General features: G+C 34.9%; 1 protein-coding gene across 1 annotated transcript in view; it reads left to right on the forward strand.

Annotated features, from left to right (window-relative positions):
• Positions 1–24314, forward strand: part of SEMA3E (semaphorin 3E) — a 242223-nt gene that overhangs the window by 194195 nt on the left and 23714 nt on the right. The window contains exons 6-14 of the mRNA XM_045793367.2: positions 5419–5538; positions 6643–6785; positions 8029–8143; positions 8549–8618; positions 11492–11636; positions 13810–14032; positions 16798–16889; positions 19123–19164; positions 20788–20954. Of these exons, the coding sequence (XP_045649323.1) occupies positions 5419–5538; positions 6643–6785; positions 8029–8143; positions 8549–8618; positions 11492–11636; positions 13810–14032; positions 16798–16889; positions 19123–19164; positions 20788–20954 (1117 nt within the window). The remainder of the gene's footprint in view (positions 1–5418; positions 5539–6642; positions 6786–8028; positions 8144–8548; positions 8619–11491; positions 11637–13809; positions 14033–16797; positions 16890–19122; positions 19165–20787; positions 20955–24314) is intronic.

Consider the following 24314-nt stretch of genomic DNA (forward strand, 5'->3'; position numbering starts at 1 on the left):
CTATATGCAATGATGCCTGCTGTAGTCATTCTACAAAATAATGCATCTGATATTAGAATGATTTTCTAACAAAATTATACAGCTGTTATAAATTGAAGCAGTTACATCAGTCTTTAGCCATGTGCTGTCCATGAGGCAAATATAGTTCACATTATTTAGATGTGTAGATATTTATAACACAAATAGGAGAAATGCTTGAGTAAAACTTAAGAAGATAAAAAGCATGGAAAACTGAATTTTGTCTTACCAAACAGTTAAAATCTGTATTTCCAACTAAAAACTCAAATTGATTAGTAAGTATACAGTCCATGAACAAAGCTGTTGATAAGTTTCATAAAACATGAAGGCAGTGCAGTATGTTTAAAACTTCAGAGTTCTATAAAAAAGGAATTATGTAGAAAACTATTGTAATGACATATTTTAACTTAGAATTATTTACAGTGGGTTTGTTTTTATATTGCCAAGAGTCAAATGATTCTTAACTTTCTTCCATATAAGCAGTTTAGTGTAGACACAGTCTTTGGGGGCTGAAACCATTAGGGACAAATACTGGAAGAAAAGAGTCCTTGTGTTCCTGAATTAAAATTATTAAATATAGGCTTTTTAAGGAACAAAAATTCAGGGATCTCTGTTATTCATATAAATGCCTGATAGTTTTTTCTTTCTTTTAGTATTTTTTCCTGAAGCATTTTTGAAAAATCAGAATCTTGTCCTGAGTTTTTATTGCATTTCATAGCTTATTAAATATAAAAACCTACATTGAGAAATTAATTCATTGTGCTCTTCATGAATTCGACAAACGCTTATTGAGCATTTTCTGTGTTCCAGACACTGTGCAAGATATTGGGGAACAGAGTATATAAGACACATCAAGAGGCCTGTTCTAGTGAGGCATAATGTCAAACATATAAGCAGTTGGTTAATATAGTAGGGTGAGCAATATGATAGAAATAGGCAGGGGGGCTATGGTTAACTAGGAATCATTACAGTAACAAAAGTTTAGTCAAGGAAGACTTCAGAGAGGAAGTGGTCAATAGCCAGGTACATGGAAGGTGACGCAGGAAAGGAGATGCAGAATTCAGGCAAAACGTTTCCAGGCAGAGAGAACATAAAAGCTTGGAGGGCTCAAGAAATTACGTGTAGGTCTCTGTGATTTTACAAGTAATGAAGACCATGAGATATATCGAACAACAGATTTCAAGCTGGAGGCTTAGTATGACAGATTTCCGATGCAGAACTCTCCCCCCGTTCTTGTGTCTGTACAGAGAGCCTATGTTGAGCATGACAATAGTAAGTTACATTCACCTGTCAGAACACCCTGTGGATGCTCCATTTTTTTAATTATAAGCGCACTTGACCATCTAAAATTAACATAACATCAGTTACCATCAGAATGCAGTGCTATAACAAATGAAATGTAATAAATGGCATAAAAATCAAGTTGGTTATTTATATTCAGAATATTGAAATAGATCAGACACCAGTTAAATTTATGGCTAAGCTAATACATTTATTAAATATCATGTCTTTATAGACACACAAAACTGAAAACTTGGATATTTCTGCTCTTATCATTGGAACTCTAAAATGTATTTTTTTATTTATATGAAACCTTTTTTTCAATCCATGAAAATATGATTTATCCAGATTTTTTTGCACTCTGTAAAATACCAAGGTGTTGATTCACAAATTTACCCTAATGATATCAAATGGTTATAATTTTAAAGTTTTCCGTTGAAATATTTACATATGTACTTTATGTATTTGCTGTAAATAGTATCAATTGTAATGATGCTGAAGTTGGCTCATTTAATTACTATTAGGTAATATTTGTGTCTAAAGACTTATTCTGCTTCATGGTTTTTCATTAAAGTTTTTTTCCCTTAGGAAAATGTTTTACCAAGCAGAACTGTTATCTTTTAGTATGAATTTATTTTGTTCTTTACACTGATAACAAGCTATGAAAGGAGAATCTTTCCCTTCTGAGGAAAATCTAACATTTCCAACAGAAACACATTTGGTTCAGTTTACACAGCATTGAGTTTTTAGCACCTGTCTGGTTTCTTTGAAGTTTAAGTCACACAGTTCATATTGTGTTATTTGAATTGTTCACAAACTGTTTTCTTTTATCTGAATACAAAAAGGGAAATGGGGTGAAATTGGTAATACATCATCTTTTCCTTTATGCAGATAACTTGCCTTGAATGTGGTATTATTCGGTATCATAGGGCTGCCATCTAGTGTCTCTAAGGGGTACTTGTTTAAGTTTGTGAAATTGATTAAAAGGAGTAGAATTTTGATACGGTGTTTCAGATTGGGATAAGTGCAATAAAATTGTTGTGAACTAATATGAAGATTATGTTCCCATAATAGTAGTGTTTTCAAATATCAGAGTTCTAGAAATGCTTTAAGAAATTAAGTCAAATCAAGTATTAAAATCTTAATAGAAAACTGTCATGATTTTTAAGAAATCTATTTTTTGTACCCATTGTGCATTAAGCATTCAGCCAAGTTCATATTAGAAAAATAAGTTTTGTTTAGAATAATTTTCCAAAATGGACTTTATGTTTTATATGGGAATATAATCAAGTTTAATAATTAACAACAAAAACACTTCAGAAGAATCCTCGCTTTGGTTGTTCAGTAGTCAATGAACCCTTTTATGGGTCACCTCATTCTTTCATGCCATAAAGTTGATGTTCCCCAAGGCCTTTTAATGAATTTAACATGACTCTCTTTTATCCATGTGCAAGTAGTGCAGAATGCCTCCCATGAACGGATCATATCCCTAACCACTGAATGCATTTTATCTCAAAATACGTCTTCTCCACATACAAATATAACTTTCTGATGAATATAACATTAACTGTCTTGGATATAAATTGCATTGCTTTTTTCCCCTTATGTTACCGAAGAACATGCTTAAATAAGAGTTCTGATACAACTTTTCCGTATCAAATTATATTTTAAGTCCAGAGCATCTTTGTTTTTCATTTTCTGTTACTTTCCTTATCACACCTCTCACTTAGCATACATTCGAGTGTACAGGATGAATTCAACAAATACAGCTCTTTTTTGTTTTTAAACTTGTTACCTGGAAATTTTTCAAATACAAAGAAAAATTGAAAGAGGAGTAAAATTTGCACCTTTATACCATTTACCTAGATTCATCAATTGTTAATACTCTGACATATTTACCCCTCTCTCTCCTGTTTCTCTTATATTACATATATGTATAGTTTAAAAGCGAATTCCTCAGTGGGAAACCTAGATTTTATTTATCTATTTCCTGTATTTTCTTAAGGTATCCTTAGTGGATTTTGTGAACCAAAAGAGTTATTTACATTTACTTTCCTTTGTATAAATGTAAATTAGTTTATTATTACAACATTTCTAAAAGCTTATTTTTGCTAAGCCTTCAAATTCAATTTATATCTCATTTTTCTGTTTTTAAATCTGCTTTAACAAAAGCAATTATCTTCACTTTCTAAAGAGTAAGTCAGTTAACTCGAGTTGAAAATAAACTACTTTATAAAGTGTCCTTTTACAGTTCATTTGATTACTTTCTCAAATTTTAACCCATACAAGCATGTTTAGTCTATTCAAGTTTTTTCAAAGTTTTAAAGGCCTTACCTTCAAAAAAACCTTTTTAAATATTGAAATCATTTTTAAAATGTAATAAAATTTATAAACATGAGGTTCGCCTGGGTAGCTCATTCGGTTGAGCGTCTGGCTCTTGATTTTGGCTCAGGTTGTGATCTCAGGGTTGTGGGATCAAGCCCAGGGTGGGGCTCCCTGCTCAGTGGGAGTCTGTTGGAGATTCTCTCCCTCTCCCTCTGTTTCCCCCCCACACCCCGCGCTCTCTCTCTCTCTCTCTGTCTCTCTAAGATAAATAAATAAATCATTAAAGAATAAAATGTATAATCATGAGATCAAGTTCTCAAATTCTGTTTATACAGTTGGTCAAATTTTTACACCTATAATTTCAATAATTTTAATTCTAAAATTATTCAGTTAAATGTATTAGAGAATTAGAGATATAATTAATTTGAATCCTCTTAAACTTTAAAGCATTTCAAATACTGTGTGTACATATTCATATTTAACAGAAAACATCTTAATACCTTGAGTTCAGTATAATCATCAACTCTATATTTTGAAACCTGTCCAGAGTTACATGATGGTCATCATGAGAATTTTACCACCCTAAATCAAGGGTGCTGCTTCTATTGATCTGCTACTATCATTTGGTTCTTTTAGAGATTTTGCCAGGGACAGGCCGCTCGAACTGCGTATGCCCAGGACAATCCCTCTGGCACCACTCACGGGCACACTGCTTATCCTTTGTTGTCCCTTTGACAAAAGAGAACTGCAAGTTCCTATGCTTCAGAGGTGTTAGTCTTTCTGCAGTTCCCTTTACCTTTATTTTGTTTTTCTATTTGTTATTTTTTTCCTCTTCTCATAAGCTATTTTAGTGTCTTTCTGGTTATCTCTGAGGACACATTGTCATTTCTTGAAACCCTACATACACTTGTGATTCCTTGGTCTGATTTTAAGTCTGGGTCCTCTAGTGCATGTTACAACTAACTCCATTCCTTCTCTTAACTGACTGATAAGATAATGAATTCTTTATATCGTTCCCATCTGAGCCACACACTTACAAATAAATGACAACTAATTGGATTATTTACAACTTTGTCAGACTTTGTGGTTCCTACAGTAAAATCATGTTCATGGTAGCAACCTCTTGTTCCAAGAGGGATTTGAGTTAGCGGTCTTGCATATCATACCAATAATAATAATATAAAAATTAATAATAATACCCTGATGATATGAAGGTTAAAAGAAGTTTAGTAAAATAAAATGAACTAGATTACTTGTCAAATATTCATATAGGTCTGGAGTGCCTGGGTGGCTCAGTCTGTTAAGAGTCATACTCTTGATTTCAGATCAGTCATGATCTTAGGGTCATTAGATCAAGCCCTGCGTGGGCTCTGCACTCAGGGGGAAGCCTGCTTAAGAATCTTTCCCTCTGCCCCCACTTGTGCATTCTCTCTCTTTCTCTCTCTCTCAAATAAATACATCTTAAAAAAATATATTCATATAGGTCTTAGTATATGCCAGCTATTATTTGAAGTGTTTGACTCTTTACAATATTTTTGAGTGGTATTCCTGTTTGGAAATGGGGAAACTGAGGCCTAGAGAGGTTAAGCAACTAGCCCAAGTTCACACAGCTAGTAAGGGGCAGTTGATATTCCAGCCCTAGCAATCTGACAGTGCAATCCATGCTCTTACAATGGTATTCATAAGGTCATCTATACAGTACACCTGGATATGTTTGATGTAATTGTGGCTTGCAGATTGTTGTCCGATCCAGAAACAAATACTGACTTCTTTTTAACTGATGTTTCCATGTAGGTAGTGAATTGTTTGCTGGACTCTATAGTGACTACTGGGGTAGAGACGCTGCAGTCTTCCGGAGCATGGGGCGACTGGCTCATATTCGCACCGAGCATGATGACGAGCGCTTGTTAAAAGGTAGGGTTCAGGAGAAAAAAGTATGTATATCAGAATTGAAAACAAGCCTGGAACTCATGGGAAATTTGCCATTTTGATAATAATAACAATACAGATGTCTTTTACAGTTTTTACAAATTTCAGAATTTTAGTAATATTTAGTAATATTAACATATTATCTATCATGTGCATGTATCATTTTATATCAAAATGGACTGGCTCTATTTTAAAACCAAATTGCCATCATAGCATTACTTAGAAATCAGGATTTAAATGAAGAAAACAAACCAAATATATGAAGAGCAAAAAAACCTTCTTTTATCCAATAAGTTGTTTTGTTTTCTCTTGCCAGTTGGTATAATTTTGGATGAATTGATTGCTTTGCTCATTTTAATGGGATCACACACATTGTATTTAGAGACAAAATTCTAGGAAAATCACTAGCCATTCATTGACAGAATTCTTTGTAAGGGATGGTGTTTATGTTTTGGCACACTTGCCTGTCCAGGGATTAAAATGCCATTTAATAATGAATTTTTAAATTTTTTTCAGCCTTTTTATTAAGATTTAGAGTGCATAATCATTATTGGCAGCATGTTATCATTAAAATATTTGATGTAGTATATTAGTCAAGGGTTGTTCACTGAGATCCCTTAGACTACAAACACAAAGACTTAAATTTTCTACCTTAAAATTAAAATGGTCTTCCATGAGCTGCACTGGTAGATAATGTATGAATTTTAAAAATGATAAACTTCTCTGCTCAAATATTGTACATGTATTTCTGTTGACTTTTTATATATACGGGAGGAAATTTGTGGAGATGATCACTATTGTGCCCCTAATCTGTTCTTTTGAATGCATTTAAAGGTATGTTGTTTGAAATTGGTTTTTCCTTTCTTGACTCTTATTTTCCAATTAAAATGTCCTCTCCTAGTTCTAAACAAAACTGTTGGTTTGCAAAGAAAATGAGGGTATCTACATGATTTTACTGTTCATACAAAATATAGAGGAAAAGACTTTATTGAAACTGAACCATTCATGTGATATGTAATTTATTAGAATAACCTAGCATTTTCTTGTGATAACTATTTTACTTTTCTTCTAATTTTTTTATATCTGTAGAACCAAAATTTGTAGGTTCGTATATGATTCCTGACAATGAAGACCGAGATGACAACAAAGTGTATTTCTTTTTTACCGAGAAGGCCCTGGAAGCAGAGAGCGGTGCGCACGCCATTTACGCCAGGGTGGGACGACTCTGTGTGGTGAGGACTGCCTTTTTCTCTCCTTCTGCGTGCTTATCTCAGATTTACCGTCAGGCCTTGGTGATTGCATAGTAGGCTTTCTACTTCAAGATATTTTCTAGTTAAAAAAAAAAAAAGATATTCTAGGATTCTGTAAGCTGCCTAAAACCAGTATTTGCTATGTAATCTTTAGACTTCCCATCTCCTGAAAGTTTTATCTTAAAAGAGCTGTGCCTTGTGTGTGATCTTCCTCACACTCAAAACCACGCTAAGAAGAGCTGGTCTGTAGTTAGGCTGCACTTTTTCCCACACAGAAGTTTGAGCTTCCTTTTTATTTTATTTTTTTTTAAGATTTTATTATTTATTTGACAGAGAGAGCCAGCCAGCGAGAGAGGGAACACAAGCAGGGGGAGTGGGAGAGGAAGAAGCAGGCTCCCAGCGGAGGAGCCTGACGCGGGGCTCGATCCCAGGACTCTGGGATCACGCCCTGAGCCGAAGGCAGACGCTTAACGACTGAGCCACCCAGGCGCCCCCCCATTTTTAAAAATTAATTTAACCAAAGTCTTTTTAGTTTCTTTAGTCCACATTCTAAGTAATTTATGTTATGCTTCAACAATTCACTCGGTTGATTCTGTAGAAAAAAACATCTGTGGTTGGTTGGGTATTCAAATAGGCTGTTAGCGAATGTTCAAAACCAACTGAAGTAGCAATATGTATTGAGAGAAAGCTAATAATATTGCAAATGTAAAGTTACTTTGATATTTAAGAATAAACTTAAGAGGAAATTTATATATACATATATATGTGCATGTAGTACATTTGTGTGTGTATATGTATGCAAATATGTATGTACTGTGTATGTGTGTGTATGTATTTCAAGCTTTTTTTTCTTTTAGAAAAAGAAAGAATGGATCCTTTCTGTATTTCCAAGATAAGCAGATTATTTATCATTAAAATAATATTAAAGTTCACTGTGTTATCAAAGCCACTACTTTATATAGGATAGACCACTCTATTAACATTCTTTAGTACCTGGAAAGCATATTTAATGGCCCAGAGTGGAAGTGTACTAACAAGGCAGAATGTGCAAAGCTCAAGGAATTTTGGGGGGATTGCACGTATGGTATTATTTGAGGATTAGGCTACATTTTCCAGATTAAATTTAAAAAATTACAACCGTTCTCATCTGCACATCTAATAATATACAATTTGTTGTTGTTAGAAGCTCTTTAGGTACTCACTCACCTGCTTTTGTTCGTCACAGAATGATGTAGGTGGCCAGAGGATACTGGTGAATAAGTGGAGCACTTTCCTAAAAGCCAGACTGGTCTGCTCAGTACCAGGCACGAATGGAATAGACACCTATTTTGATGAATTAGGTAAATCTTCTTGAGAGAATTGAATTTTACTCTTTGATGTGTAGTCCTCTCTACCCCTCACTATCTCTAGCACGTATGGGAACTTGCTTCTTGCAATGAGCAAGTTTCTGTTCTTTTCATTGTGGCCAGATCCACACGGTGGGGTCAGGGGAGTTGCAGGAACAGGAGATCCCTCTGAATAGCTGACAGTCGGTACCTCGTTCCTTCCTTGAGGCCCAGCTCAAGGTCATCCTGAACAGCCAAGTGTTTCACTCTGTTGTGATTTGGTCATGGGCGTACGACTGTGTACGGAAAGGAATTGAAGTCTTCAATCTGTAATGGGTTCTAAGCTATTTTATGTCAATAGATTTTCTTTACACGCAGAGAGGACTAAAAGTACTCATGTAATGGTCTTTAATTTTACAGAGGATATTTTCTTGCTGCACACCAGAGATCATAAGAACCCAGTGATATTTGGACTCTTTAACACTACCAGGTGAGAAATTTATATGATCTATGAAAACATGAAACAAAATATGCCTTACTCCTTTACTGTGTATGTAAGTAGGAAATACTGTTGACCCATTGTCATTGTCTATTATTTTATGTTACCAATTTCTCTTCATTCTCTTATATTTGCAGTTGTTCTTTTATTTTTAAAACCATGGCCTCAATTCAGATCTTTGTTTCTGTTTGAAGCGCCCCAGCATCCTTCTGTGCTCAATATCCTAATCTCCTTCCTCTCTGACCTACAACAGAATGAATTTCTTATCATAGTTTATAAGATATTAGTTCCATGCTATGGAGGCTAGCATAATTCTTTTAATTGTTATATAGTTTTCCGAGTAAGGTTTTCAACGCTCTCTATCAACTGTTAGCCACTCCGCTTTGGAAGTTTTTCCTATGAGATTATACCTTGACAGAATCTGTCTCTAACTCATTAGGGTTCCATCACTATGGTTTTATTTACCCACCTGTCTTGCTTCAAATGACTTTCTCTTCCAAAACTGCTTTATATCAGTTCTCTGGTACTTGTCATTGCTATCTGTAAGAAATATTCGTTGATATCTTAATCACAGAGTACTTTGCTCACTCCTTTACCCAGGTTGTCCTGATCCCATGTAGATTCGTAGCAAACATATATTTATGATTTGCCTTCCATGTTTTAAATTTAAATAAGTGTTCAAGCTTAGGGCATATAATCTATTATTTTTCTCTTTAACATGAGAGTGTTGGAAAAATATGAAATGTTATTTCACGTGTGTCAATACATGAATGAAAAAATATCATGAGAATCAGTTTTGGTTGAAAGTTTACACATGTAATTTCCTGAGTGTGTCTTTCCAAATAGGGGAGAGTGGGGGTGAGATGACTGGAATGAGAAATAAAGAATATACCTTAGGGCTGCTTGGGTGGCTCAGTTGGCTAAGTATCCAACTCTTGATTTTGGCTCAAGTCATGATCTTAGGGTCTTGAGATGGAGCCCCGTGTTGGGCTCTGCTCTCAGCGCAGAGTCTGCTTGAGATTCTTTCCCTCCCTATCCCCCTTCCCTTACTCTCTCTTGCTCTTGCTCTCTCTCTCTCTCAAATAAATAATTCTTAAAAAAAAAAAAAAAGAAGAATATACCTCAGTTCTTTGGACAGGGATAGAATGATCGAATTCCCTTCCTCTTTTGCATTGCACTGGTCGTAAACTATATCATAATCATGTCTACCTTGTTTGCTCAGGGTCTCTCCACAAAGCTTTCGTTTGTTTTTTCAACAGGTGATTCCTTATGCTCACTTTGAAAAAAATAATAAAGTTCTTTCGATAAATATTGTTCTATTATAGGGAGACCTTTTCTTCAACAGAGAAACATGGAAACAATTTTGCTCTCAGTTCTTCCTTGATGCAAAGTAAAGTAGCGAATATAGACTGGTAGTTGTCACAGTCTACGGAAAATCCCTGACTTTTTTTTTTTAACTTCATCTTTATTCTTATGCCAGTGAAGAATTATACACCGCATTCTAATTCCATGGCTTTATATAATAAAAGCTACAGGATAACCAGAATAGGTTCTCTGTGGGTTAGTATGGTCAGTTTATAAGCTACTTTCCGAAGTGATAGCATAATGGATCTGTCTAGATTTCAAAGACAACACATTATTTTCTTCCATAATTTCAATTTTGACTGTTCAATTTATACCTAAATCTGAGGAAAAGGCTTCCCAGCTGTTACCTGACGTAAAGGTTGATTTTTGTAGCATGGTGATCAAAGGTTTATTGCCACTTCAGTTGCGAGACTATCTCTGGTTTTCTCACTATCGTAGGCATTTCCAATTGCTTCAAGGTGTGTTATAAAATGTGTGAATTGATGTCCTAAGACAGTAACATAACCGCTGTTCCACAGGTGTCTCCAAGTGTAGGAACTTCTACATTTAGAAAGACCTGCACATTGTGCGGAACACTTGCCCAAACATTGATTATTTTGATTATCACAGGAGCTGGGGACATGTTAGCATTCATTCAGATCATGCCAAATTAAGGAATACGGCCATATTTTTAAAACAAATCACTTAAAAATGTCCTTTCGCAGAATCTTCTCACAAATGCTGCCAGTGAAACTTGCTATCGTTAGTCATCTGCTGTCTTTATCCTTCGAAGTAGAACTTTTTATTAAAAAAAAAAAAAGATTTCAGTTGTTGCTAGTTCTGGAGGTAAAGAATCTGAGTTTTATATAATTGAAGTCATTTTCCCCCAAATTAATGTAGTTTAGTCCAGTCCTCTTTTCCCTCTGGTACAGTTGCAGTGGCCTGGAGGTCACGGGAGGAGGGGATATACAGCAAGCTTCTTGATGCCTTTGTGACCCCAAGGTAAAGAATGGAACAAAGCCCCAAAGTTTCATAAGACTTGTTATTTGATCATATACACTGAAAAATCAAGTAAAATTTGAACAGAATTAGCAGTATTAACAGCATAGTGATTAGGCAAACACTGTCTACTGTGAATACGAAACAACATACAAGGAGATAAAGCTTAAAATGAATATTCAACTTGGGAATTAATCATTTCAAATATTCAGGCCATATTTTCCTTCATAAAAATATAAAAACGTGGTGTCAGATTTAGCGATAATAAAGTGAGGTGACAGATGTCACTTTTCTTAGTCTAACAATGTCATTTTCAGTTTATTGTAATAAGATAAAGCAATGGTAAGTTTTAGAGTTCCAGTACTTAAAATATTGCAGTAGTTAATATTTCTAGAATATCCCTTATCTAAGAGATTGCAACTTTTTTATCCAAAAGACTTCATCCTTTTCTCTGTAGTCTGAAGGGTGTGACTAGCTCAGCTAGTCAGTTCCAGAATAGTAATTATCTATTTTTTTTCCAGTAATATATTTAGAGGGCATGCAATATGTGTCTATCACATGTCTAGCATCCGGGAAGCCTTTAATGGACCATATGCACATAAGGAAGGACCTGAATACCACTGGTCACTCTATGAAGGAAGAGTCCCTTATCCAAGGCCTGGTTCCGTAAGTTTAGGCATTTAACAAAATATTCTTCTTTTTTAAAGGCTCTCTTAGTAATATTTTGTCCAGTGTTTCAGATGCTTTAGAAGACTTCCACTAAACAATTAAGAAATTCTACACCCAAAAATATGCTTGATTACTTGTACAGTAAAGAAATAATCCTTCTTATATCTGGTTGTATGCTTTTTATTTAATGAAAACGTCTGTGATGAGTACATCTTAGCATTATAAAGTATATATTATCATTGATATTTTGGCTGTCTAAGTAACCCCAACTGAAATTGTATTTTTAAGATACTGGTGAACACAGACACATCCAGTAAAAAGAGCATCATATCCCTCCACTTCTTCAGAAGAATTAGTGTCACATGCAATTTCCAAGGGGAAGAACGTTATCAAATAATTACATTGTAATATTTGAGTCAGCCTCTCAGCTCCCTAGGCCAAACTTTCTCCTTACTTCTCACTCTAGCTTAACTGGATTAAGCTTTTTCTCTGCCTTGCCAGAATACTTAGCATCTCATTCAGTATCTTTGCTGGCTCCTAGAAGAAAAATGCCAATACAAAAGTGCCACTAGAGTTCCAGAAGTTTTACCACTGGCCTCTGTGCACTCATGCTGCCGAGATTCTCCCTAACTCGCCATGCAGACTTCTGTGCTTTTACTTAACACATGTATCTAAAAATGATGATGATGATAACGATGTTGGTTTTGTATCGTGTGTCCTGTGCGCACAACTAAGTTGGCAAAACGTAGGCTCATTGTATGTGCTCATGGACCATGGAGAACAGACATTTAACTTGTCGTACAAGTCGAAGTCTACACTCTTTTGAGCAGCTGGTGAAAACCCATCACTGTGCTGATTCCTCAAGTACTTGAAGTGAAGTAGGAACCGTTTTTGCCGAGCCAAAATCCAAAGTGGAAACAAACCTTACCTCCATTAACAAGTGTAAAGCTTTACCATTTCAATCATTCTCACTAGCTTAAAATTATTACTTCCAGTAAGACATAAAGTATACTTTATTTCACTCTATTGATTGAAATTACAATTTAAATGGAGAAAACCCACTCCTGTGGCTTTGCTGGAAATGCTTCTTGAAACCACATGGTATTAAAGGAGATTTGGAGGAAGTGACTGGTTACTGAACTGCTTCCAGGCTGGGCCAGAGTGTTTCCAATTATGTATCATGTAAGTACTCTCCAGTGAAAAATTCAGGCCAAATTAAGAAACATGACCTGAATTTTAAAACAAACCATTAAAAATGCCCTCTTTGCAGAATCTGATTACTACACTACTGTATTTATACCCGAAAGCGGAAAATTCTTTATCAACATAATCATGCAATTGCTGCTGATTCTGGAGGGAAATATACTAAATGAGGAAGTGCTTAATAGTGAGCATGAATCAACACAGTTAAAGGTATTCCAAGAAGTAACTGAGGTGCTATTGAACATTTATTTTTTGAATCAGTGATTTAGGAATTCAGGCATGTTATAGCAAATATTTCTCGATTTCTCAATTTATTGTGTTGAATCCACACAGAAATAATATAAACTCATACAGATTACAGAACAGAGAGGGTTTTTTTGTCCTTAATTAACACTAACAGAATTGTAATATAGGTTTCTTTGTTACAGCACTAAATTCTATAGTCAGTGAGTCCATTGGAACCATCACATTATTATCTTAGTCTCAGTAATAGGAAAACTGTCTTGTGCAGTTGTGATCCTTAATCCAGGGTGGGGGATTTAACACAACAAAGAGGCTTTTTTTTTTTTTTTGCTATGAAAATAACATTGTTTACCTTCGGAAGTTAATTTACAATGTGAAAAAATAAATTTCAGAAAACGGGGGCAATAACAATATTTATGTTAATATGCATTTTTACCACCCTTGAATTTTACCAGTATTATTTAGTACTTCATTTTTCCAAGATTTCACTACTTTCTTTGTTTTTCTAGAGCTGCATGTTTGGAATAATTCAGTCTTTCTTTGCAGTCTTTAATGCACATTTTATTTCTCTAATGATTTTATTTCTCTAATATGTGGTTAGTAGATATTTCTAAGTGCAGTTGACTAATTGAACACGTCCAGTTTTCCTGATTGTTTTCATAATTGATAATAAATGTGTTCTTTAGATTTAAGACAGAAAAAAAATTATCTACTTGTATTTCAGTGTGCCAGCAAAGTGAATGGTGGGAAATACGGAACCACCAAGGACTATCCCGATGATGCCATCCGATTTGCAAGAAGCCATCCACTTATGTACCAGCCCATAAAACCTGCCCATAAAAAACCAATCCTGGTAAAAACAGATGGAAGATATAACCTGAAACAAATAGCAGTAGATCGAGTGGAAGCTGAGGATGGCCAATACGATGTCTTGTTCATTGGGACAGGTAAAGAGATTAGAAAGTACTGAGACATATATGTTGAATCTTAAAATCAATAACATTATTAGTATTTTAAAAACCTACGAACATATCTGTTAATCCAGTAGACCATTTTGCACACTGCTTATTCCCTGCAACGGAAGAGAGGATTTGGGGCAGTTACAGCGCATAATTCCTGATACACAGTCAATACTTCATATCTTTGAACAAGTGAGTAAGTGAAGGATTGAGTAATTGATGTTAATAAAAAACACTGGTTCCAAGCAGAACTTCTCGACGAGGAAGGAGGCCACCATAGCAAGGATGGCTGTGCTGTCCATCCCCCAGGTCCACTGCTGCCTTCGGCTGTTCAGTAAGGTCTCAAGGGCTCCTAAACCGCTTGGGACAGTAACTTCACCTAAATCTATCATCACAACAGTTCTTACCAGGCCCCATCAGAATCAACCGTTTGTACCAAACAGGCCAAGTGATACTCGTAACGGAGGTAAACTTTTAGAGCAAAGCTATAATATCCTGCATTACTGAAACAAAATAATAAATATGCTAAAAAGTGATACTTTCAAATAAATCTACAACTTCAGTTAATTCCACACATTAGATCTAGCTTGTGGAAGAGAACTTGGAATCTTTTAGCATCTGGGTAATATAGAACAAATTCCGTCAAGTACTTTAAAATTCTATAGCCATTTAAAAAGCCTTTTATTATTTTTTTTAAAGATTTTATTTATTTATTTGACAGAGAGAGAGACAGCCAGCGAGAGAGGGAACACAAGCAGGGGGAGTGGGAGAGGAAGAAGCAGGCTCCCAGCAGAGAAGCCTGATGCGGGGCTCGATCCCATAACGCCAGGGTCACGCCCTGAACTGAAGGCAGACGCTTAACGACTGTGCCACCCAGGCGCCCCTAAAAAGCCTTTTAAATGATCATTTCTTTCTTTTTTTCATATGCATGATAGTCATTGCTACAGCAGTTGCTATTTAGAAGAGTAAGCATCCTACCATATGTAACTTCAGTCATAGACATAATTCTACAGAGACATTGCATATATGTAGATCAGGAGCCAGGACATAATATTAGTATTGGTGCTTGGGCTTCTCCATTCATACTTTTTTGAAAAAGCAAAGATTTAAGTAAGGAAACATTCATCTGATTTGCAGAAATTGATGTCTGGTGTAGGCTATCTTTTATCCTTATTTTGCGAGGTTCATGTTAATGTGCTCTGCACTGTGGATTCAAGATTAACAAAGCATCACATTTCTTTAACAAACTTAAAATTACTTGGTCATGCATGAATTCACTCATAATGACATCTAGTAGAGCTTTTTTTTTTTTTTTTAAAGTTCCATAAGCAAGAAGAATATTTGATAGACCTAAGCATAAATTAAGCCTGGGAAAAGGTATGTTATTTTTCAGTGTCCTGGAAAGCAGCAGTCATATACAGTATATCAATCCAGGAGTGTTTTTGGAAATACTTTCTCATTAGATTGACCAAAGCTGTCTGAGAAAATTCCGGAAATATCAGATATATACTTATGCTATCATGTAAACGATGTTTAACTCAGAGATATCATTATACTGAGCCATAGCTTTACAGCACAAAAGAACATATTTGATGAAAGTGTGATGAGTACAACATTGGAAAATCCCACCAATTGTAGTTATTTTTCTGCATGTGTGTGTGTATGTGTGTATGTACAATACTGTATATAGGGAGAGAAAGTCCTTCTTGCAAATCACTAGTTGCAAATTAATAATTTGAAATTCATCTTTGCTTTTTGTGTGATATAATAATTTAATGTTTATTATGTGTTCTTGGCTTAAAAATTATAGTTTGTATTCCTTTTCATGTACTATACGGGTTATTGTTACTAGTTTTATTTTAAACAAATTTTATTAACCCAACCACAAAATTTGATAATTTTTAAACAAATTACTTAAATACCGTATAATTCTTAGGTCATTACCTCCAAAGTGCTAATTTTTTCTGAACTGTAAAATTTTAGCACTGCATCAAATTATTCTTACAGGCAAATTAGTGTCTTATTAAATTTTTTATTGAAAAGACCAAGCTGATAAAATCAGGTATAATAAAAATTTGGTGGAATTTTGAAATATGAATTTAAATTTATAAAATTATTAATAATTATGGAATCCAGACAATTAGTGCAAGAGTACTTATACTCTTTTCTCAGTAGTAGATACTTGAATTTTTCGTATTAAAAGTGTGTATAGGCGGGGCACCTGGGTGGCTCAGTCGTTAAGCGTCTGCCTTCGGCCCAGGGCGTGATCCCGGCGTTCTGGGATCGAGCCCCATGTCGGGCTCCTCCGCTGGAAGCCTGCTTCTTCCTCTCCCACTCCCCCTACTTGTGTTCCCTCTCTCGCTGGCTGTCTCTATCTCTGTCAAATAAATAAATAAATAAATAATCTTTTGGAAAAAAAAAAAGTGTGTATATATATAATATGATATCAAATATCATTATATATAAGTACATTTTTATTTCTCAGTCTTTAACTGAAATTCCAAATCAGATTATTTGAAAAATAATTACATGTTATTTGGTCTTATTTTTTAGCCAAGCATATAAAGTTATTTTTTTACTCTTTGAAAATATGCATATATAAGTAGTCATATTGCTTCAGCTAGCAATGATTATCTGTTTCATGCATCTAAATCTCAAAGCTTATTCAAATTCATAGTCCCTGCATGGTTTTTAATTGTTTTGGAAACCAGATTGTGACAAGCTTCTGGTTTATCTCTTTTCCTTTCTTACAGATAACGGAATTGTACTGAAAGTAATCACGATTTATAACCAAGAAACAGAATCAATGGAAGAAGTAATTCTAGAAGAACTTCAGATATTCAAGGTATTTTTGTAAAAAAAAAAAAAAAGAAAAGAAAAGAAATCACCAATATTTATGTATTATAGACAATTGCAAATGAGTTGTAAATAGGAAAGATGTTAGGTCAGTTTTTTTTCTAACGGGTATGTTGTGAATTCAGAGTGAATTTGAAGTGAGAAATGGTTTAAAATCTATGTGATTATTGTAGATTATTCAAATGAGAAGGCCAGTATTTCCCCAGCTAGCATGAAAAGAACTTCAGTATATGAACTGTGATTTAAAGAAATAACACATACCACATATGAATTCTAGAATCATTATTGCAAAGTCTCATTTTACAAATGTACTACCAACATAGTCAATTAAAACAAAGCAGTAGGTTTCGTGTTGTGGACATTGTGATAAATATATTGCTTTTTATCATATCTATTACCACAAAGAATTTACTGAAAAAGAAAACTAAAAAATGATAATGCAAAGGTTAGACATGACAATTGTATGTATACATACACACAGAGAGACACACACACACAGACTCAAGTGTCAATGTTTGTGGCAGGTGTGGTCTTTAAAATCACCGTGAACACTACATTAGTGAATACTGGCCAATGCTCCTAGGGGACACACGCAGTTAGGTTCCTGTGAGTCTCTAGTCACAACATTTTTGTCACCTGGTCAGTATATAACATTGGTCCTTTTGTGTTTTTATTGAAAGACACCTTATTTAGTTTATGTTGTTGATTAACGTGAAGCTCATGGTCCACGGCATTATAACGCATGCATAAACAGAGCTTACTTAACACATGTATTTTCCCATAATACACATCACAGCCTTTCGAAGCTTTGAAACACTAGACTGCACTTCAGCGCTTTGCTTAGAGGCCATTCTAAACATCAGAATTGCCTATAAAAAGCACAAGAATGTGGAAACCGTGGCATTAAGTAGACCGTGAAAAGGACACTTGTTTAGAATACAAGAGCTGAAACAAGGAGACAGTGTCGCATTCATTGATCTCAGCTGGGGTTGTACTCGTTGGGCAACCAAAATTTATTACCTCTATGTGCCTGCATGTGCCCACGAACACTGTAAGTATTAATAGTGGGATTACAAATGAAGTTTAGCAAGTAAGCAAAGTTGTAAAACAAAACAAAACAAAAGTCTGCAAATTATGAAGATTGACTGTAGTATATGTTTGTAATGGATACGTATGAAAATATTTTATTGATGAAAAACAGTTCGTTTCACCTTGGCTGTCCTGGAGATTAGATTCCCCATAGCCACACCCGAAGTTAACCACGTTCCTATCTCAACCAGGGCAGCTATGTTTTTGTTTATCTTGCATATTGGATTTCTGCGTCAGATTTCATTTCACATTAGGGATGATAACTCCCCTATGAGGAGCACCTGCCACAGTGTTTTGTTTATATCAACCCTAAGAAACATCGTCACTGGAATGAATAAATGAGGTGTGCGTGCCTGCATAAAGGGTTCTGTAGTTGAAAATATTGAAAAAAATATTTACACAGGGGATCAAATTTTCTCTTTCAAAAAATAATTCTTTGAAGGATAATCATCCGCAGAGTGGATCCCACCTGCCTGTTGCTTGTCTACTGGCAGAATCCATCTGAATTTGTGGTACTCATTTGAGACACTTGAGTCTTAATCACCAGCCCTAGAATAACAGGCTCTCAAAGCTGTGTTATAGATCATCCTTCCTCTGTTGCAATTTGAAGACAATCAAGTTACTCATCTTGCTCAAAGCATCCTGGGTTCATATTGATTGACCATGATAATTCCAACAGAAAAAGTATTTTATTTAGGCTTGTATTTAAACAATTAAAGTCACGCGGTTTGTTAACAATATCACCTATTCAGAAACATAACTTTCACTTCTAATGGTTCAAATACTTCATAAGAAAGAACGCTGTGATCGACCATTTATTTAGAGATACTTGAGTTTCCAAAGCTTGAGTAATATTCAAATGCAAATACAAGTTATATTTCAGAAACAAATGGTAAGCTATTTAGATTACTCACTACTTTTTTCATCTTACTTATCTGTCCTATTCCATTAAAGAGAGTTTTTAAAAGAAAGCTATATTTTAGTGTAATTATATGTTCCTATTAATTTGCTAAAATGAAAGCTATAGGCTAGCATAGAACTAGTCATATACCTAATATGAGTTCAGATGATTTACAACCATATTAAAGTATGTTCCTGTGTTTCTTTAAAAACTTAAAAAACTTTTTTTTCAGAATCCTGTTCCTATTATTTCTATGGAGATTTCTTCAAAGAGAGTAAGTTTGTGTGTATGTGCGTGTGTACATATGTATATGTGAGTCAAGGTCCAGGATAAAGAGCAGAAGTAGATGTGCTTATACATGAACAAGTTACAGTTTTATTCTGCTACAACTATATAGCGACTTACATGTAATAGATTTATTTTTCTATTATTAGAGGAAGGAATAAGTAGATTTACTTCTATAATCATGATAGGATGTTATTCTGTAATTTTTTTGTTAGAAGTTTTTGCAAAACTAACGGTAAATGATCGTAACACAGGAGTGTGCAGTGAAACATAGACCTCCTCTCCACTTCACTAGAACCAGTTTCTGGTGCAAATTTCTCCAGAAATAGTTGTTGCATATAGTATCTCAAATTTATTTATAAATAACTATTTATGTTTAGGCAAACAGAAACGTGTAATGTTAATTGTTCTGCTACTTACTGTTTTTACTTAACAATGTATCTTACAGTTTATTCCCTCAATCTATGTATATATCTGTATCACTCTTTTAAATGTTACATGTTAGTGTGCACTATTGGTGGGAATGTAAATTGGTGCAGCCAATATGGAAAACATTACAGTTTCCTCAGTGTATTAAAAATAGAACTTATGATTAAACAATTTCATTTCTGGGTATGTATCCAAAGGAAACAAACCACTAACTCTGAAAGATACCTGTACCCACATTTATTGTGGCATCATTTACAATGGCTAAGACATGGAAACAACCTAAGTGCCCATCAGTGGATGAATGGATAGAGAAAATGTGACATATGTGTACAGTGGAATATTATTCAGCCACAAAAAGAAGGAAATCCTTCCATTTGTGACAACATGGGTGGGCCTTGAGAGCATTATACTGAGTGAAATAAGAAAAGACAAATACCATATAAACTCACTGATGTGTGAAATTGAAACAAACACAACAAAAAGAACGAGTTTGTTTTTTTGCAGAGAACAGTTTGGCAGTTGCCAGAGGCAAGGGGTGGGAGGTGGGCGAAACGGGTGGACAGGATCAAAAGGTACAAACTTCCAGTTATAAAGGAAGACCTGGGAATATAATGTACGGCATGGTGATTATAGCTAATGATACCCTAATGTATGTTTGAAAGTTGCTGAGAGAGCACAAAAAACAATTCTACCTATGTGTTGAGGAATGTCAACTGGACTTATTGTGGTGATCATTTCACAATACAAACAAATGTTGAATCGTTATGTTATACACCTGAAACTAATATAGTGTTATTTGTCAATTGCATCTCAGTTTAAAAAGTGCAACAACAACAACAAAAGACCATTTACTTATCCAGTCTGTTCTTGGGCATCCCTAAAGTTCTTTTAAAAAGATCTACTGTGTTAAATGACGAAAGAGGCTTTCTATTTATGTAACAAAAGAGCAGTCAACTTCTTGAGATTTTTGTCAAGCTCAGTCTAGCAGTTTTGTTACTTGGGCATCCAGGCCTATAAAAGTATTTCAGATCTTAGAGAAATGAAAGTACCAGTGTTCCATTACCCATCCTGAGAAACTGCAGTAATTTAAGTGAATAGTCACAGAAGTGATTGTGTATAAATGTGAATTTCCGTGAGCGTTCTCTCCCTGTCTGCTAGTGGCCTCTCTCTTTGATGTCTCCAGCAACAGCTGTATATTGGATCTGCTTCTGCCGTGGCCCAAGTCAGATTCCATCAGTGTGACATGTATGGAAGTGCTTGTGCCGACTGCTGCCTGGCCCGAGACCCTTACTGTGCCTGGGATGGCATATCCTGTTCCCGGTATTACCCGACAGGCACCCAGGCAAAGAGGTGAGAGAGGCCTCAATGGATTATTTCCCTTGTTTAGAAAAGCCATAGCACTTTTTAAAATATTTTTCTTTCTGCACACATCCCATGAAAATAACCATGTTAGTTTTGTTTAAATAAGCCATCGTAGTCATACTTTGTTCATAATATAAGCTTTGAAAGTTGAATTTTCCTTGAAAATAACTCCTATCAGTTATTGGGTAGAGATTAGAGTTTTTATTGTTGTTGTTGTTTTTTTTAACCCATGTTTGAATCAATTCTTCCCCCTCCTGCCACTTTTGCTGCAAGACATGGAACCAGTTTAGATAAACTTAAAATGTGGAAATGTCAAGCCACCGCACATGAGGGAGTCAAAGACTTGAAAGAAAAATAAATAAATAAATTCTAAAATACATCCTGCATATGCCCCATGTCCTCTCAACCAGCTGGTCTTCATTTATTTCATTTTGAAAGTGAATATTTTAACTCCTAGGCAAATGTATGACCTGTATAATTAATGAAACGTGTGATTTAATTCAACACAAATGAAAGGTACTTAGAGACCTCCAAACTCTAATGTGTACAATTCAGCGAGATCACTGCCACTTGTAAGAGAAGGTAAATCTCAGGATTCTTTGAACAGGAGATGTTGAGGTCCGGAAAGTATTTTGAGGGATGGAGATATTTCTTCACTCAAGCCATATGAAATTGTGCGTTCTTTGTGGGAAAACATAAAGGAAAATATTTTTATTTATAAGAGAAGAAGCATTTATTTTTTTCTCCTAGTAAAGTGACCAAAGACAATATAAAGCAAAAACATAGAACTATATAGTTTCCTTACTGAAAATTAAGTTTTTATTAATTCAATTATTTTTACTCTTCCACTCTGGGTTACTTCAAACTGTTTTTAAAATATAATTTAACCCACCTTACTATAGTTATTATTTTTATAAGTTCACATTGGTAGTAGAACCTCATTTTTAAAAAAGTCACTCATTCAGAACCTGCGTTAATTTGATGTTAGCTAATTTGACGTTCTTACCAGTGAGAACTTAAAGTATGTAATAGGCGAATAGTGAAAAGATCCTTTGAGAGGATACTTGTTAACTAAATAACTCACCAACTGTTTTCCAGAATCAAGCAAATTGATTTTGTACAAATCCTTGTTGATATTTAAAAATACCTCTGGAAGAATATGGCCATGTTACTATGTAAAAATACTGTTCAGTGATTTATTCACCCATTATGCCAGCTGCTGTACAAGGTGCAAGGAGGATGAAGAAGCGGTCAATACTCCCTGGCTATACGAAATCAGAACCTAAAGTGGAAAATGTAATTGTAAATAAGGATGATAGTAGGTGACTGCTGAGCACTTACTACATATAAGGTACTGGACTAAGCACTGTACACATTATACATTATTTAATTCTCAAAACAACCCAACCTTTGAGCTCAGTCTCGTAGGTAGAAATATAAGAAGTTCCAGTTAAAGGAAATTGTACAAAAGGCATAAAATGTTCGGGGAAAACCATGTAGTTCCGGAGTAAAGTAGCTAGTTCTAAGGGTGGAAAGGTAATTTCATCCAAAATAATTAAATGAATTATTTTGTTATTAGCAACAATAACAATGTTTGCAAGCCGTGTATCGAATACTTATGAATAACAAGGTTTTGTTTTAGGTACACAATAGGGGTGATGAATTCTAACTGAACAGTTCCCATAGCTAAATACTTCTTGATCCATGATGCTTCTTATTAAAGTATACATCCACAGGCTTGATAATACATTTATAAAGGGTGGACAAAACGTTATTTAGTAAAAGTCGAACGAATGAGCAAGATCTTAGGAAGGAGCGCAGTGCTCAAGTCAGGAGTGGTGCTCATAAATGAATGAGTTCAGTTGAGTGACATGTAATGGAGATCTTTCAGTGGGGTCAGATTCTTTTGAACCATCACCCACCCCTGGAGGAGAACTTTTTGGATGGGTTCCAGCACATGAGGAGAAAATAGTTTGCTTTTACAGCAGATCATTTTTTCTTCAGACCTGACTAGCAGCAGAAATTGAAAACTGGTCATTAAAATAAATACTTTTCTGTTCACAGAGTGAAAATGAGTCAACAGAGGAAAAACATTAATTCGCAATCCAAACCCACTTGTTTAAAATAGTCTTCCAAAATACACTATAATTTATAGAGCTAAGTCTTTTACTTCCCCTGGCTCTTGTATTTTGTCTATTTCCGGTGTTCTCTTAAAAAGTTTCTAAGTAGCAAGAGATAGAAGAAAAAGAGACAACTTTGAGAATAAAAGGCAACTTTGATTAACCTTTCTCAAACTCGTGAACATTTATAGTCTTTTTAAAATGCCGAGATAAGGACAGTTACACAAAGATATTATAAAATGAACTGAAACCTTGGGGGATGGGATAGCATTCTTTTTAAATGCATGTTTTCATGATTTTCAACACAGTCTTTGCGTTATTATTCACATTGCAAAATTTTGCGTTATTATTCACATCGCGTACCTAGAATTATCTGATTGCACCTCCCTTTATTCTCACATCACTCGTGTAATAAACTTGATAGAACCTTTCTGTAGAGTAGAAACTGTTCCCCATTTCCTTGATTTACCCCTGCTCCATTATTCACTGCTCAGCAGACTGGATTCCCAATACCAGTGCAATACTTAGTGAAGTAAGGAATCCACAGAGCAGTTTACTTCGCATCTAGAGCTGCTGTCAGTTCTATATAGCTGTGCACATGCTAGTATAAAATAATATAGGAGCATAAAAGTTTTTATTTTTGCTCCTTTTTTGTCATTCTTTTTTCAATTTAACCCAATAGATTGATTCATACAGCAGTTTCAATCTGAACTTAATAAAATCCCAGGTTTCTAAAGTCTTCAAATCTACAATCTCTGTATTTTAAAAAACCAAGCTTTTCACATAGGTCATAATTCTAAAAATTTATTGCAAATATGCATCTGCCCTAGCTTTCAGTACAAGGTAATACTTAAACCATTGTTTTTTTAAGTATTGAGCTGTTAACTAGGATGTGAACTCACATGTGAGAGAGCATTCCATCTCTTGAAATGATGTTCCATTATCATTATTTGGAGGCAATTAGGAGAGCCTAGAATGAAAAAAAAAAATTGAGACTAGGATAAATTTTAGATGTCCATTAGACCAACTTTATTTTACAAAGGAGGACAGAAAGAACCAAGCAAGAGAGAAGATATGTATGAGATCAGACGGCACGTGAGTGATGGCATTGGAATTTGAATCTGGGTCCCTTTTCCAGATTTTATCATTGCATATGGTTAAAGCATTTCATTGTCACTTTGGAAGCCTCGCCATCTCTCTCTGGGGTGAAACTTCTGCTTTGCCTTCT

Source organism: Ursus americanus, chromosome 3 (assembly GCF_024610735.1).
Source record: "Ursus americanus isolate L20-20 chromosome 3, mUrsAme1.1.p, whole genome shotgun sequence".
Lineage (NCBI taxonomy): Eukaryota > Metazoa > Chordata > Mammalia > Carnivora > Ursidae > Ursus > Ursus americanus.